Raw genomic sequence first — 17,941 nt, 5'->3', positions numbered from 1 at the left:
GGGCAATAGATGCCACGTGTAATGGAAAACAAATTATTGTCAAGAATGGCAAAGAAATCACTTGGACCAGGAATCATTGATGTAAAAGAGCAGCAAGTGAGCTTTTGCATCTTTTACAAACTGAATAAAAGTCACTGACATTATTTATGGCTACAAAAATACCTTTTTGTGATTTCAGTTAAATTCTGTCAATTCCAGTAATAAGAAGGTAAAATGAACATATAATTGGTTGAGTTACTGAGGTGAGCCCACTCATTAAACTCTCCAGATTGCTCTGCTGAGGTGTGCTGGAGTATTTTGAGCGTGGCGCAGAGTTATTCTCGAATGTTCTCTTTGTCTTTTCACTGGCTCCATTGCTTCTGTCATGAATTATTAAATTTTAATAAGGAAAGCTTAAAACCTCCCCTCTTGCTCTGCGGCGAGGTCTGTCTGCCAATGAATGTTGTTGAATGCTGTGCTTATTGCTCCTTCTTTTCTTTCCTCACACTACCTTTTCCTCTTTTCTAAACCCTGCTTCATTTTCTCAACCTCACAGAAAAGCCCAGTTGTGGCTAGAATAGAGACAGTGCCTTTCTAGAAACTTGTTTGAGTGTTTGTTTTTGTCAGTTCTGAAAACATGAAAATATCCTAATCTCTCCTCTCCTGGTTTCTGTTGGCTAAGTCCAGTGTGTTTCTTATCCCTCCTGCTGCAGGGAGCTGACAGTGATGGCCCTGGCTGTTGCTTGCCTCCACATGTTTGCCCAAAGTAACTGGACCGGTCCTCCTATGTCCACCCATATCACCGACCTGCTGCCCCCGGCCCTGCTCTCCTCTCAGGTAGGAAACCCCCTCATTAGTCTCTCCTGCTTTTGTGTCATGCAAATGGTAAAATTGTATTTATATAAGAAGCTTTTCTAGTCTTGCTGACCACTCAAAGCGCTTTACACGAAAGTTTTGCCATTCACCCATTCACACACACATTCAGACAGTGCATTTATTAGCAGCACTTATTTTGTTTTATGGGGCAATCTGGGGCTCAGCATCTTGCCCATGGGCAAGACTGGGGATCGAACTTCCGACCTTCTGGTTGGAGGACGACCATTGGGTAGACGACCGCTCTACCCCTCGAACACCCCCTGTATCATTCAAATACAATTCAATTCAACTGTATTTATAGTAGATGGAGGTTCTGGCACATCCCTTTCTTGTTGTTGAGTTTGAACAATGTCTCAGATGCTCCAGACTGCAGTGTCTTACATTTTTCATGATTTATTTTTATAAAGGCTTCTATTAAACCTGTAGTCCATGACACAATTTGGAATGAAATCAATTTGAACTGGAGAAAGTTGAAAATTATTATTATCCTTTCCTGCCAAATGCTTCATTCAAACTGAAAGCTTGTTTGTCCAACTGGCCCGAATCTCAGACCACATTCATTAGTCTTATTTGTATATTTTTCACTTGCAGCCCAAAACCTTGGTAGACGCTATCCACTCCAGCCTGCTGCTGGATGGTGAGTCGGTGTACACCCTGGTGGCTAACCCCCTCCTCCTCCTGCTGGCCGGCATCATTCTCACCAAATGCTCCTCCGAGATGGAAAGCCTCCAGGTAAGAACATTTTTCTGCAACACTAATTTTAATACAAAAAGTGCAGAAAGTAATCTTGATAGTACTGTTAACAGTGTGCAGGGGCGTCTCACCAGGCCAGCCCAGCGGAAGGACTCTTAGCTGGTGGATGTTAGCAAGGCTTTATAGTGCATAGTATTGGGTCTACTTACCATTTTATAGTATATACACAAGATCTTAAATGTCAGAGGACATTCGAGGAATCATAGGGAATCATAACTAATGAAGAGACATCCGAGGCAGTCGATGATCCAAACCCGTTCATCCCAACAGCACCATGGATGTAGTCTTGCATGTCTTGGTTTGTTTATATCTCTAAAAACTGTGCAGCAGCTTTTCAAGTAAAGAAGCATTTTGATGAACTGGCCACAAATGTGCAGTGTTGTAGTTAAAGCAGGAACTTGAAGACTGTGCACTCTGAACTGGGACAGTATTTGATGCTGCAGCTGGAGCCATAGAGCTTTATCGTGTCTTACTAAGTGGAGCACACTGGTTGCTGGAAGGCATTTTGCTTATTTAATAAGCTCAGTTTCTTGGTTCATCCTTCACATTTACTGTCCCTTTTGAAACAATCACCTTCTCTGAACCTTTATGTTAATAAGTAAAAAGCTAAATAAGTAAAAGAAATCATAAGCACTAACCATCACTCTCTGGCCTCAGCCTTCATGAGTCATCGCCTCTTCAACACTACTTTACACGAAGTCACTTAAGGCAGAGCAGAGTGTAATTGAAGGTTCCTAAGAGCATCGGCTGTCAAACAGCTGCTCTGACATCACCTGTTGGGACATGTACACACGTATAACAATAGAATTGACCCCTTGTTCTGCTGTAAAGTGATTTAGTATAAATTTGCTCTTTAAATGCTAATGAGGGACGGGGGAATTCATTAGCGTTTTCCACCAAGCCCACCACCAGTTCCTCCAGGTGGGATTTGAACACATGTGCGAGATATGCGTGTATGCTGCCATGGTGAATAAACATGCGTGTGTGAGCACGCTTAGTTAAGAGTGCATGTGTGTGTTGGAGGGTATTGATGCAGTGAGACAGACAATTAAACCTCCACGTAACCGTGCAAGCAGGGTCATCTTACATTGGAAATGAGGCACGAGTTATCCTCCCTGACACACAAATAATCTTTTCACGTGGTTCACTTCCAGTCTCCCAGTGCTGAATAAGAACAGGAGGGTACAGGGGCTAAGGGCACTTTGGTGTAACTCTATGGTGTACATGGCTGCAAGACACACATTTGTCTTCCCCGCCGCTTTGTGCTTTGGTGAGATGCAAAAAGTAAAGGAGATGGCTGTGTTTTATTTGTGGTCAGCACTTTAAGTCAGCATGCAACAATCTGACTGTTCTTAGTATTTTATTTCCGCTTAAAGGACCTTGAGAGCAGCATTTCATTTATTAGACCTGCACATGTGTTTTAAGACTAAAATGACATTGAAATTCAAAATAACTGCTTCAGTTTTTAGGAATGTTGACGATGACAAGCTGCTGGTTTTCATGTCTTTCCTAAATTGTCAATTTGTGGCTCTTTTATTTGGCTCAGTGGCAGAGAAAATCAATTCTTAATTTGGAACAGGCTCTCTCTGGAACATTCCCACTTTTATCTGCACCCAACTCGTTCCCAGTCAAACTGAAATCACATTTAGTCATCCCTTTAAAAAAAAAAAAATGTCATTTTGAAAAATGAATTTTTTTTTAGTTTAGCAATGATCTGTGTTTATGCAGAGCTTTTCTAGTCCTGATGACCACTCAAAGCTGTTTACAGTACAGTTCAACATTCAGCCATTTACACAATCATTTATAAAAAACTTTTAAAAAGAATAACAACGGGATGCTCCTCGTTGTCTCAGGGAGCTGGAGGGGCTCGTTGATGTGTTTTTTTTTTTAACGGTCGCTGGCAGTCTGCTTGAGCTGTAGCCACATGTCGTGGGTATGCAGTGTGTTAGTAGGACAGGGCAGAAAGGCCTACATGTCTCAACATACGCTGTGCACGTTTTCTTTCCCCTTTTAAGTGATTGGAGACTCGTTCACTGAGCTAATGTACTGGACAAGTTCATGTTTGCATCGATAAGATGGAGATGCAAGCACACTCTAAATACTGCTAAATTATATATATATATATCATTACTCTATTATGCTGTATTATAACTATTATATAATCTTAATAACAAACTATATTATACGAGTTATAATATAATATAAAAATAGCATTGCTATGTTATCACTATATTATATTTTCATCCTGAAATATTTGTATTCCTATTTTTTTAGTTTCATTTTTTAACTGTTTCATGTTAGAAGCGTCATGAACACACGCACTCGCTCACATTGAATCCTCCCTGGAATCTCCTTCTGTTTTCTCACATCGCCTCCTTTGGACATTATACAGAGTTTGCACTGGGGGACTGGCAGGAGAAACTTAGCAAAAAGTCTGGAGACTCTCACTCTGACATTTGTGTGCTCTGGAGAATGTCCTGAGTTTATCTAGAGTTCATTGCGTGTCTAAAGGCAGCTAATTAAAGTATTACTTTATCATAACATTAGATACTGCTATATTACAAGAGTTCAACAGTAATTATTATATTATTTAGTCAGTACTCTGCACTCGTGGGTCAGACCATACATGTATTTGCACTCAGAACTTTGTCTCAACTACGCACCTGTAAAGTTTCATGACTGTATTTTACCCTTTGTGAAGTTATAATGGGGACATTGTCACACACACACTTGAGCAGCCGCTCACATACAGAGACACACACCCATGTGTTGGTTCCTGCTACAGTAGCTGTTTACAGGTCCACATTTTGACATGCCGGCACACTTCATGGCATCTTTATTACCTATAAAATCTTTGTGACCGCTCATGCTTCTTTTACTGTTGGATTTTGTTGCAGCAATGTCAGTGTCGACCAGAACTATACAAATATTCTTTTAGCTTATCCTCACTGATATTTCTTTGTCTCTTATGGTGTTGTTTTTCATATCTGTGTGCAGCTGCTGCCCTGGTGGACCCTTCGCTACATCAACCTGCATCAGCAAATCCTGGAGGCTCGTTCCCCACAGCTCCTAGAATTGGCCCAGAGCACCATGGAAAAAGGTTGGTCACTATAATGTGAACGTCTGTACATTTTGGGACTTTTGTTTGGGTTTTTTTTTTTTTTTCATGGTGTGGGACTTTACCCTATATTAGAATGTGTGCTCTGTGTCTCACGGCAAGACTGGAGCATTAAACCATAGGTGGTGCACTCATATAAACAGTAGCCTGCTTCATTTCAGGTTAAATGCTGTTGCTGTAGTAAAATAATGCATCAGTGTGCCATTTTGTACCCAGCTCTGGTCAGACAGTTATTCTCTCCCACTGCCACTTTACTGGCACACAACAAAATGGTTCATCCCCAGAGTGGTGTGTTCCCAAGCATCAGTTAAGTCCTGGTTTGTCAATAACGTTCAATCATATTGAATGGCAAAGCTGTTTACCACATTTGTTTGTGCTTAAACAGAGTTGGGTTGGAGTTTCTAACAGCTGTGCTTCTGTTGCTGAGAGAATCAAAACAAGCCTGATGGGTTAAAATGTCTCTATTGTCATATATAACCTACACGAGCCTGTCATGAGCAGCCGATCATAGTAACAATGGTGGTAAAATTGTGCAGGGTTCTGTGGTGGTATATAGGAGTATGGTTCCAGTTATACATGAAATATGTTCTAGGAAGTAAAACTGACCAACACTTCCATAAGTTTAAAGGCACAGACTCCAAATCACTGCAATCAGGAAGTATTTGTTATGTTGCAGCCTTGTGCTAAATTAAAAAAAATATTAATCTGTAGTCTATTTACCATAGTGACAAAGTTTTAGAAAGTTTAATCATTAAAGGAACAATCAAGAAAAATCATGATCATCTCTGAGATGTTTCCACACCCTTGTCAGAGTCCATATGTGATAAATTGCTAGAAACAACCAGGACTCTAGAGCTGACCTCCTCAGCCAACTGAAGGCATTTTCAGACAAGATCTGCAGGTGAAGTCTGGAGCACAACACAGCGGGAGGTTCTCTGCACAGACAAGTTCACAACAACAGCATCCTGCGTTATTCATGGTGTCAGCTCCACTCACCTCAAACTCTCTTGACATCCTCATCCGTGTCCTCTACGTGTATGACACCACTTTTTCACCTGGAGGAACTGTTTTCGTTTTGTATGTTTCATCTTTGCATCTGTCTCATGTTAGCAGCGTAATTAATCCCCCCACTCACTTGCGATGAATCCAGCGGGGGATCCCCTGCTGTGTTCACAGATCTGATTCTCCTGGATTTCTACAGACTTCATACCAGGAGGCCATGCGGAGATAGTCAGCAGAAACTGCATAGCCTCTCATTCTGACTTTTGCGTTCACATATGCATCTCCTCTTGAGAATATATGGAGTACCTTTGGAGTCTGAAAGCAGCTTGAGCAATTTTAAAACGCATCGGAGGTAACCAAGAACCTGCCGGTCTGAGCAGGAGATTTCAGGTGGGGATGATGGATAAGCTTCCAGAACAGTGGTAACATGTGGAGTTATAGTTTTTTATCAAAACACAGCAGCATCTGACAACTAAAACAGAAAAAGATGTGAATGAGGACAACTGCATCTTGAACACTGCTTTATTAAAACACAGTGTATGTGGCCACAGACAGAAGAAGGACATGGATTGTTGGGAGACAGGCTGACACTCAGCAGAGTAACTGGCTGTGTGATGAGCTGCCCAGTTAGTAGTAGAGTTGCAAAGTTAAGATGACAACTTCCTGTTATTACTTGCTATCTGTCATCATTCATTTTAAATGCCAGTGGAGCTGATGATACAGTGCAGCAATAAACTGAATGCATGTTGATTTTGTGAAATGGAGTCATAAAATATCCAGTCGGTCAGCCGGCTCTCTGTCTCCCTCCTGGGCTGTGACACTCGTCGTTATCCATTAAAATGGGGACAAAGAAAAAGAGACTGATCATTTTCCTAATTGTGTTCATGTGTTCCACTTTGGGCAGCGGTCTTTTAAAACAACAACTATAGGTGTGATGAGTTTATAAAACGTCAGTGTGTGCCTGAACTGTGGAGGAACTTTGTATCGTTGTCACTCACACGATTTATTTTTTTTAACCATTGATATTTCTGCATATTTATAGCTTGGTTCATCAAATATCAGAAAACAATGAAAGGTGTCAGCTCTAATGTTCCAAAGCACAGGATGATGTTTTGAAATTGCTTTGTTGTGTCAGAATCCAAAATACTTATCAATCAGATATGTCCAAGAAAAGCAGCATGCATCACATGTGAGAAGTTTGAACCAGTAGATATTTAGATTTTTGTTTATACATTAAAAAAAATGTCAATTATTAACAATCAACCAATGACTGCAGCTCCAGTAACACATGTGGTACGTTTCTTAGAGAATAGTATGACCTAAGTAGTATGGTGGAGTATGAGCCTATGTTTGCCAGCTTTTCTTCACATATTGCTTTGTGAGTAGATGATATGACTCAATCGTAGGAATTTGTACGGTGACTGACGTTTGGAAAATACCAACTAATAAGAAGAAATGAAACTTAAAGCTTTGAAGGCTGGATTGAGGCTTTGGACTGATATCAACTGTTAGTTCATGTGTGAAGCACAAAGTAAACGATAGTTTCATACTGAACAACTGAACTTTGAGAAATGTGCACTTGCCCTCCCTGTGGTTCTTATTGAAACTTGTTCATAGGGCTTCAAAACATTGGAGAAATGCTTTTACTCCACAAACTATTGTTTTCTTTAATTAATTCAATTAGAATAATGGTCTTTGATTAATTAGTTGAGATGGTTTTTGCCTCAGAATGTGCATTTAATCCCCCTTAATGAAAAACTGCTAGTTTCCTTCTTTTATAGCTGGAATGAAGCAGCGGGGCTGTTCTCAGAGGATGTCTCTTCTGATTGTTGGCTTTTTCTCTTGAGCCTGAGTTTATTGTTTGAGGCAGTGGGTGTGTTTATTGGGTTGCAGTCTGTTGTGTGATGGTTAACAGTGTGTAACGGGTGAGCAGTATGTTCTGGCTTCAAAATAGACCGATCCATATCGTAGAGGAGCAGTTGGCCGAACCATTGTTTACGAGGAGGCTGCCGTGAAATGCATACAGATCAGTTCTTCCCATGCTACACAGCTCTGAGGAGGTGATGCCATGAATGTAGCTGGGTTTTTTGGTATTTTCGTAGTCGGAATAAACCTCTGGAAATGTGTTGTTTCTTTGTTTGAGCTGCCACAGTTGTTTTGGCAGCATTCAAGGGATCATTACATTTTCCATATTGGGAGAAAATCTTGAATAGGTTTGATAGGTGCACTTTTGCACAGATGGAGGCTTGGCCCAAAGCTTCACATTGTAGTCTACATATTTCTAGCTGCCACTTTTACTATATGGATGGTATTTCCTTTTGTTAAAAACTCTCATGAACAGACCCAAGCCAACAACTTTTTTGTCCATAGGCTAACTACTCTTCCTGTGCAGGTCCATTGGCTCAAGTCTGTTCCTACTTGAATAAACGTTTCACAGTTATTGAGTTGTATTTCGAACATAAGTTATTTCCTGTAACAACCATTCTAGTTCCCAGCAGAAACACTAGTGTGTACTTTTGCTTGGGACTAGTTTCAGTTGAGAATTAATTTCGAACTAAGAGGCATATTTCTCATTCCCTCTCTCCCCCCACCCCCTATCTCTATTTCCTCTCAACCCTCTTTTCTACCCATCTCTCCTGTCTTCCCCATTTTTCCCTGCTCACCCCAGCTGGTCAAGGCAAATGGCCGCCCACATTGAGTTTATGTCATGTTTCATGTTATTTACTTTTTCCATAGAATTTAAATCAATTAATGTGATGTTTTTGTACTTGTAAGGGGCTATTTTTATTTCAAAATAACTTTGTGGATATGTCCTGGAAGCTGAAAGATCCCCACTAATGCAAAGAGGCTCAATGATTAAATATAATTATATATGTGGCTCTCAGTACTGTTAACGAAGCCTGTTGAAGGTTGTAATGTTTTACTACAACTCGCCATCCTGTATAAGATATAAAAACATGAAGGAAGTGGGGGGTTCATTGTTATTCCACCTTTAAGTCAACCAAGGAGGCAGTCTGATCCGAATCGACATCTGTGTCCAAGGGAGAGTTGGCAGAGAGGGACAGGACACTGACACTGTTGTGGTACACGTCACGTCTGATTCCATAACGCCGGCATGCTGTCTAAAATCACACAGTAGGGTGGCGGTGGCATCATGCTGGCTTTGTTTGGTTCAGTGTAAACAAGTACAGGTGGCATAATGAAGGGTCTCCTACCTAACAGCTCACAAAGCCACCAGAAAGTCATTTTCCTGCAGTGTGAAATCGTTGGTGGTAAAGGTGACACAGATGGGTTGCATGTAAATCTCTCTCTTTCTCTCTTACTGTTTTCACTCTGGGCACCGTCAGCTTCAGTGTCGCTTCATTAATGTTGAAAGAGGATGAATGTGTAAGCTTTCTGATCATGAATTATACACCTCCTCACTGCTTTGCTCCTGCCGGTCTCACTGAGGATAATCTCTGTCTCTGTGACAGGGCCCTTGTTGAGGCCAAATTAATAATCGGATCAAATGGAAGGAACGCAAAGGAGCAAAGAGAAGGAGACAAAGCTTTTGTCCTCCTTTGCTATCACCTCTGCTCTCTTTGCCTTTTTAATGTGTTACCTCAAGGCCTCAGCTCTTTGTTTGAGCCATCTTGGTTTGCATTGATGTTCCTTAATGAAATACTTGGATGGCTGTTCCCTTTTCTGAATCCACGCTATCAGTGCCCGTGTTCTGCTCAGAAATGTACTGTATGAATATATTGCTTGATTATTGTGTTTGATTCTATTTATGCAGGAGCTTTGATAAATACAGACCCTGAAATGTTGTTCTGCTACCTTCCAGACACCTTAGGTTGTTGTTTGCAAAACTTTCTCTCTGATATGATAGGAATAACAATTATATCTATTTAAATAAAATCTATTTCACAATTATACTATATGACAGTGGCTGCTTCATACTAATTAGCACAAAAATGTAGCCTGCTTAACCAGGTCATCAAGCTTGTTGTCCATCTGCTCATGTTGCCCTTTTTTCATATCATATCAGTAAAAAAGGACTTTTGGAGACTGGATTGTTATTCTTCTCTTTCACAGTGCTGAAACACCAGTCTGTGTTGTCGGAACATAGAAACCTGGCTATCCAGTTCCATCTGGAGTGTGTCTACTTGAATCTGACCTACTACGAGTATCAGCCAGCCAAGGAGCACATCAACAAGGCACAGGAGCTCTCAGGGCTGGATATCAACCTGACAGGTATGTAAAGCACAGCAGCACCTGCTCCTGGAGACACATATTGATCAAGCCTTAGTGATAACTGAATCTAAGGTAACAACTGGTTGCACCTGCTCTACCAAGGTGCCCTTGGTAAACGGACCCGCTTCCAGCAGAGCTACTTAGCTCAGCTCATCCTTGAGGTCAACACAAAGCCCGGACAGATTGATGGTGAGGCCAGTCCTGCTCCCACATCTCAGGACTACCTGCCTAAGGTAGGAGCTTCTGTTGGCTTCTTTCCCACTTGATGTCGTTGAACCATTTGTTATTTTTTATTCAAAAATGATTAATCATCAACGACAAACCATTCTATAAGGCCATGACAACTAATGATCAAAATGTGGACATTGATGCAAACTATTTATTCTCAACTCAGATCTCTGATTATGAAGATGCTTGATTAACGGACTTGGTGAGAAAATATGATCTTGCCCACATTCAGTTGGGGTCATCTCAGCCGTCTCTGCAGTTGAGTGTTCAACTGGGGCAAATCCTTTTTCATACTCAGCATTAACAGCAGAGGGAGATGTCTGCCTCTGGACCTTTCAAACAGTCTGAAGCCTGATGCTCCTCTTAATGGAATCCCAATGATGACACTTAACTTTATCTCCACTTTCCTCTTGTTTTACAACTACAAATGGAATATTGCCAGAGATCCATGATTGTGGTGAAGTAAGCATTAATTAAAGGAAATAATCGTTAGCCATTCTTCGATTCAGTCTTTACCTTTTCCAGTCCTAATAAGTTTAGACAAATGGATGTCCAGGCCAAAGTGTGTCATACTGACTTTTGCTTAAAACAAGTTCCATGTCCTTTTGCTTCTATGGAAATATATCATTCAGTCTCATGCACCTAATGTGTACATTTTAATATTTGCATGCTCAAAACCTACCAGATAATGAATCTAAACATATTTACTTATGTATGTTATGGATACACAAATTAATACAGCTAAATATATACTAGTGATGTGCAGACATGTTTTTATTACCCATAACCACTCTGCTCATATACAAGAGCCAATCTGAACCTGCAAAATCATACTGGACCCAAACCTTACCTTACCCGCTACCCCTGGAAATCCTGACTCTTCAAACCTTGCAGTAACACTCCTCAACAATGGGCTTCTCTACTCAACTGACTGAGGAGCTGATAATGAAGCTGATGGCTACACAAAAACTTCATTAAAGAACTTCAAGCTTGACATTTTCACTTTTAGAAATGGAAATTGAGGGCAGGATCTGAAAGATCCATTGTTTCAGGGAGTGAGGAGGGGATTGATCTAAACAGGAACTTTGTGGATCTCCCTGGAGATTGACTGGAGGACAGATCACATGCGTGATATATCACCATGATTAATTAATCATGATAACATGAACTTTATAAAATAGTGTTATGGATAGAATACTAAGGAAATAATTCAGAACTAAGACAAAACTTTACCTTCATAATAACAGAGGACCATGTGACTCATAGACTTTCAGCTAAAGCTAATGGAATCAGGAATGACACTAACTTTTTTAGATATTATCTGAAATTGGCCCAAAGGTTGGAGAAGTGAGCTGGTGACCATCGGTTCAGTCTGACCAGCATCATTAACTCTGGCTGGAGAAAACAACAGCACTCGCCCCTCCCTCACCACCACCACTGTGATGCCCCTGGGCAAGGCTCTTAACCCCATCTGCTCCAGTGAAACAGCTCAGTGGCCGGCATGTAAGACTATAGATTTACTGGGCAGCATCCAGGCTGACAGTGTGTAATGAAGGTTAAAAAAGTGTTTCCATGCAGCTCTCAATCTTGTGGCAGTGGCCCAGCTCCAGTTCTTTGTACTGTGCTCAGACCACTAATGCCCTCATTACTGGAGGAGGGGGGAGTAAATGGTCTCAATCAAGGCTGCCATTAACCAGAGCTCACTGGCCTCCTATCTAGAATGGATAGAAGGAAAGCAGAGAGACGAAAAGGGAACTCTTCATCAGTGGCCAATCAAAACCACGGCCAGCAGGGAAATCGGGCCATTTCTGTCGCTGTGGGTCTTACTAAACTTGGAATTCTTGTGTTATTTTAATGAAAACAAGTATGATCCAAAGTTCTTATTGCTGGTGCCAAACCACATTGTCACAAACTAGGATTTGGATTGAGTTTGGTCTCTTTGCATCGATACTTTTGCCAAGATTCAACCAGAGGAATGCACTTGACTGTCGTTGACTGAGTGCCATACATTGTTCAGTCCAAAAACTCTGAATGCCGACAGTTGAAGCCTCACATTTTGGCAATCATTTTGATCCCTGGCTCCTCCTGTCTTCATGTCGTGATTGGTGCAAGACACTGAGCCCCTCTCCCCCCACTAAGTGTCTGTGTATGGGAAATATGAGACACTAAAGCCAGTTAGTGCTTCTCTCATTGTCATCGTGCTTCATTTTGCTTAAACCTGAGTCTAAAAGTGAACATATCTCTCCGTTCTAAGTGGCAGGTGCACAGGTATGAAAGTTGTGCTGTCCCTTTAATTATATATCCTCATAATCTTTTCATCTGACCTTTTGTAACCTCATCATATCAGGCAATCAGGAGAGGTAACACACTACATACTTTGGAATCCATGGTTAAGTGCAGACCTCAGTTTTTAGAGTGCACCCAAAAATGCAGAAGAAGAACATTTTGGTCATTTGTTTTGTGAATCGACCACAAAAGTGTTTAATTGGCCATAAATTATGCTTTAAAATGTCACACAAATACTAAATGTGATCAAGCCAAGTTATTCATCATAAAAAAGGGGACAGACATAAAATCCAAATATGCATTTATATTTATAAAGGTAATGACTCAAGTCTCTGAAACATAAACCTATGCTGTATATTTAAGCAAAACCTATAATATTGTCTTCCAACTGTAAGATATATCAAAATTAGTTTTGATAACAATTTGTCAGTTATGTCAAAAGATTGATCGTTTGTTTGTTTTGCTTTGCATTAGGGTTATTTGAATTAGGCTGGAAAAATGGGCATTTTTGAGCATAAAAACTTAAGGGCGAAGATGCAGGTGTATTAAAATTATTCCAGTTTTTCCTTTAGGCCAAGATAGAGATTGAGTAAATGTAAAATCTTATCATTACAGCCTCGCTGTGAGGTCAATAAGATTTATTTTTGGTGCCTTAGCAGTGGCTGTACCAATATTTCTTGCATGGCTTTTGCTGTGTGAACCTTTGTAGAAGAAAAATAACAAGAGCAAAAACAATAGGTTTCCAGCATCTTTCCCCCTTGGACCCCCCCAAAATATTTGATACAAATTGAACTTTGGCTCAAAACCAGAGTTCTGGACAGAATCATGGATATGGAGAAAAGACGAAAAGTTTGGGTAGAACTCGAACTCTAGAAGTGATTAGACAGTGTCCTTTAGACCATAGGGTGCAACTGAAGAATACTGTAACACAGACTTAGCTGAACCTCGAGAGCTTGGTCAAAAGAAGGCAATTGGTGAGAAATAAATAGAAATAATCATGAATATATTCTGAAACACGATTCCTTGAATATTTTTCTCTTGAGCTACAACAGAGAGAAATGATTTAGACATCTGGACTAAAGTATCTGAAAGATACCAGTGACAGGGCTGATCACTGCGTAGAATCCTAAGATGATGGCAGTCACTGCAGCACAGTAGCTCACTGAACTTCAAATGAAGGTCTGTCACAGATGACTGTTCTGTGCACATGTATTTTTTCTTGTATATAGTGCTTAACTTCCTGGGAATCAGAAGCAGGAGAGTATGGACATGTATTGTCAAATGCAATAATTACCTGTATTTGCTCTAGCCATGTATTTGTTCAAGTAAATTTTAACAACTTCTTAGTTTTATTACTTGATCTTGCGTCTTTTTAAAGCTGCTGTTTGGCTGTAAATGTGAAACAATCACAGCTTATCAGTGAATATTAGATGAAATAATGTTTGAGCGAGCATGTGTGTAGACGTCTGACTCTACATGTGATTCTCTGCTGACAGGACACCCTGCTGGGTGACGACACCGTGCTGGACCAGATCAATTTAGAGGAGCCAGATCAGTATCAGGTGCCTGACCTCAGCGCAGAAGAGCAGGCCGTCATCCTGGGCATCTGGTAAGTCCACTATACCTGAGAGCTCAGAACTGTTTCTGGAGTCTGGAGCTTTTCAGTAAGAGAGTATTTTGCACAGTTTGGGTTTGGCAATTCCCCCATTCCGTCTGCTGAAGTGTCCTTGGGCAAGATACTGTACTATGCTGGCAGTGTATGATTGATGAATGATAAAGAAAGTGCTCCACATAGATTAACTGTATGAATGTGTATGTAAATGTAAGTATGTGCATGGCAAAACTGCACAGTCATCAAGACCAGAAAAGCGTAATATAAATACTGACTAAGTTAAGTTGCTTTAAAAAGTGTATATCATACTAATCTACCAGTCACCTGGACTTAAAGATGTTGGAGGGTTTTTCAGAAACTGTGGATCATTAGTTTATCTTACACATGTCAGGAGAAATTGCCTTCAAAGCCTAAAGATTGAAATTATTCACACCATCCTACAGATCTATTTAATTTGGTTTAATATGCCAAAGCATAAATATGTCCTATTTGGGAGTCTGCTGTGTCACTTTGATGGTCTTATCACATTATTTAGATAGAATTGAAAAGCTTGTTACACAGTTTTTCAGATTTAATTTCCCTCTTGTGATTTTTTTTCTTCTTTCTTATTGTAACTGGTCTCAACAGAAAACCAGCTGTCTGGCAGCCTCACCTCCAGACAAACACTTTATTAAACCTTTGAGTCATAGGTCGTATTGGTGCCAGGAGGTCAATACAGAACTGAGTAAAAGGGGAAGTGCACTTGTATTTCTCATCAAAGTCGGTTTCCACATGTTGGGGAATTTTACGACATATATGGAAAAGTTGTACTAAATACAATAATAAACCTATGTTATGACATCTATATCTGTGCAAAAATCGCACTCTGGAATGTGTATGTATGTGAATATATATATAAATATATATATACCTACTCTAAATCTTTCTTGTTGTGGTGGTTTCATCTAGAAAAGGTTGAATATAAGACACTCAACCCAATACCAGTTAGCTTCACAGCGAGTCGGTGATTAATTGTCATGCTGCTGCTGGAACTCAAGCAGTCAAGTGAAGGTCATTGGAGCAGGGAGGGAGATTGCTAGGGGATGATTGATGAGTAGCAGGTCTGTCTACATGAATGGTAGTTCAGCACACCTGCATGTTGCTCCAAGACCACATCAGAAATTAATATCTTGTACCTCTTAAGTCTTCCATAGAGCGAACACTCCAGAGCTATGTAGAATTTAGATAAGTTCACTGGAGTCATTACCAGATCCATGTGCGAAGACTTGAGGGAATATAGTTTTTCTCCTACGGTGACCTGCCTTCGTATGAATCAATATCTAGTTGGTACACAATGGAGACACAGCACACTTTAGAAGGAAGTGTGGGGAAAACAGGAGACGCATGCTTTCATATAATAATAATGGATTTCTGGTGTCAGAGCAAAGGGGAAGATGAAGTTAACAGCAGTCGTCCTCCAACCAGGAGGTCTGCGTTTTGATCCCAGTTTTCCCATCTGAATGCCGAAGTGTCCATGGGCAAGATGCTGAACCCTGTATGGCAGCCAAAATTTACCACCCATAGATGCACTGTATGTATGAATGGCATAAGTAAAGTGCTTTGAGTGGTCATCAAGAGTAGAAAAGCTCTTTGTACATACAGACCATTTACAAATGTGACTGTAATGTGTACGATGTGGACAGGGTGTCAGTGTAATCAGGAACTTGCTTAGTGGTAGTTAAAGTTTTAGTGTCTATCTAAAGTCTAAGTGGTCAGACCACAGCGTGAAGTATTTTATTGCCTCTTTATTGTCAGTGCTTCTTGCATTAATGACAACACATCCCAGGATGTCATTACCTTTTATTCAAATTTAGCTTAGGGCTTAAAAAGTTGAAGAGTCCCTGGTCAGGAGGAACAAAAATTAAGATTTCTATGGAGTTTTATAACTCTGAGGATGACCTTGTGTGCATTGTCTTTTCTTTCTCTGTGGATATGCTCTCTTAAGTTTACCCTTTAGGTAGGATATTTTTTAAAGCTCACACTGTTACTAATTTATATTTTTTACATAAAATTGCATTAATGACTGTAAATATATATTGTGCAGCCCCAATAAAGACCATGTGATACGACTGAAAGCTCAGTTAGTGATGGCACCTTGAACTCAAGCTTACAAGGTATTTCTAAGCAAATGATATGAAATTAAAAGTCCTAAAAGTGTTGACTAAGATTGGTGAAAGTTGGTGTTTAGAACCTGAGTTAAGATTTAGTTGTCAAATTGATCAGTTCATCTCATTGGCAGGTAACCATAAGCTGAAGTGTAGTTGAAAAAGACAATAAAGCCCATGATACTCCAAGGGCTGTTGTGTTATATTGATGTTTATGATAAACACCAGCTAGCTTTTAAACTTTTTCCGCAACCTATTGAATTAATATCCATCCCTGCCCTCCTCTCTCATCCCATCCCATCCCTGGACCGGGGAGTATTGCAGGGATTTAATAAGTTTCAGTCACATACCCTCAACCAAGTTCCCAGCTTAGCAAAAGTGCACGTTTTCAAGTTATTTGTCTAGACCAGGTTCAACATATGGAAGTATTGTCTCTCAGAGTGACAGTGCCTACCATGAATAAACATGATGTTCCAATAGAAACTCAGCAGTGGAATGATAAACTCAGTTTCACACACTTTCACAGAGATAGGAAGTCAGAAAGTATCCTTTTATCCCAGACACATTGTTCAGATCTGTCATATCTGTAGAAACACTCCACACTGGCCTCTGTAAGAAAGCCGTCCATCCTCAGCTGAAGGTCCCTTTAGCTTCAGTTCCATGCTAATGAATTGACTGGATGGTAGTTTAAATGCAAAGGGGTAAGATATATTAATGGACTAAGCCAACTTTCTTATATTATATTAACCTGCTAGAATCTTTAACAGTGTTTAATAAAGCAAGTAAAAGTAAAGTCATGTTTCTAACTATTATCTAATCTCCATCAAATCCAAATCCTAAAGTCTGGAAAGAAGTCAGCCTCCATAATCCAAAGCCTCCCTTTCTGGCAGCACCTACTCTCAAGTCCTCACATGATACTTCCACCAAAGCTTATTATATTTGATCTTGATTCTCAATTTACAATTCTAAAGGTCGTCAGTTATTTGTCCCAGCTCTCTATTCAAAACTAAAATATCCAAATAGATTATAAAGGAATGTTGACTGGTTGCCATGAAATTTAGTGCAGTGTGTACGTATCAGTAACATTTTGCTTATATTCCTCGATGTATTCATTGATTACAAAAACACAATGTGTAGTTGTTTGTGTGACTCACTAGTCTAAAGAAATGAGTGTTGTCGTGTTTTCTCTAGGGGTCTGTTTTTCACAATGTATTTCCTGTGTGGTCTTGCAGCACCGACTTCCAGAAGAATAACCCTGTCCACAGACTGACTGAAGAGGAACTTCTATCCTTCACAACTGTGAGTCTTGTCAGATGCCCAGGTTGTGTTTTGTTGCATTAAATATGTGATCAGACCAACAGATTTCAATGCATTTGCAGTTTAGTTTTTCTGCATTTAACCCAGTAGTCAGATGCACTCAGCTTCCAGATTATTAGGCACAGTTTTTAAAACTAATTGAGCCTAATGAAACATCCATGAGAGAAATTCTACCTTCATAAAAATGATAATACTCACAAAACTGTGTCAGAGAGGTGCTGATGATTTTAGGAGAAGCAGTGGTGCTATCGGACTGTATGGCATCAGATATCTAGGCTATTTTAGATATTGGCATGGAATTTCCAACACGTTCTTCTCATAGTGAATTGTAATGCCTTTGGGGTTGAGTTTCAACATTCCCATTAGCCTGAGCTGTACTTTGTCTGTGCAAAA

General features: G+C 40.1%; 1 protein-coding gene across 1 annotated transcript in view; it reads left to right on the top strand.

Moving 5' to 3' along the window:
* Positions 1-17,941, top strand: part of ttc27 (tetratricopeptide repeat domain 27) — a 65,879-nt gene that overhangs the window by 8,842 nt on the left and 39,096 nt on the right. The window contains exons 3-9 of the mRNA XM_020097564.2: positions 693-816; positions 1,447-1,587; positions 4,606-4,708; positions 9,803-9,961; positions 10,064-10,194; positions 13,972-14,084; positions 17,464-17,530. Of these exons, the coding sequence (XP_019953123.2) occupies positions 693-816; positions 1,447-1,587; positions 4,606-4,708; positions 9,803-9,961; positions 10,064-10,194; positions 13,972-14,084; positions 17,464-17,530 (838 nt within the window). The remainder of the gene's footprint in view (positions 1-692; positions 817-1,446; positions 1,588-4,605; positions 4,709-9,802; positions 9,962-10,063; positions 10,195-13,971; positions 14,085-17,463; positions 17,531-17,941) is intronic.

The sequence above is a fragment of the Paralichthys olivaceus genome, chromosome 14 (genome assembly GCF_024713975.1).
Source record: "Paralichthys olivaceus isolate ysfri-2021 chromosome 14, ASM2471397v2, whole genome shotgun sequence".
Classification (NCBI taxonomy): Eukaryota; Metazoa; Chordata; class Actinopteri; order Pleuronectiformes; family Paralichthyidae; genus Paralichthys; species Paralichthys olivaceus.
The sequence above is the reverse complement of the archived record's forward strand: the minus strand, read 5'-3'. Positions and strand labels throughout refer to the sequence as shown.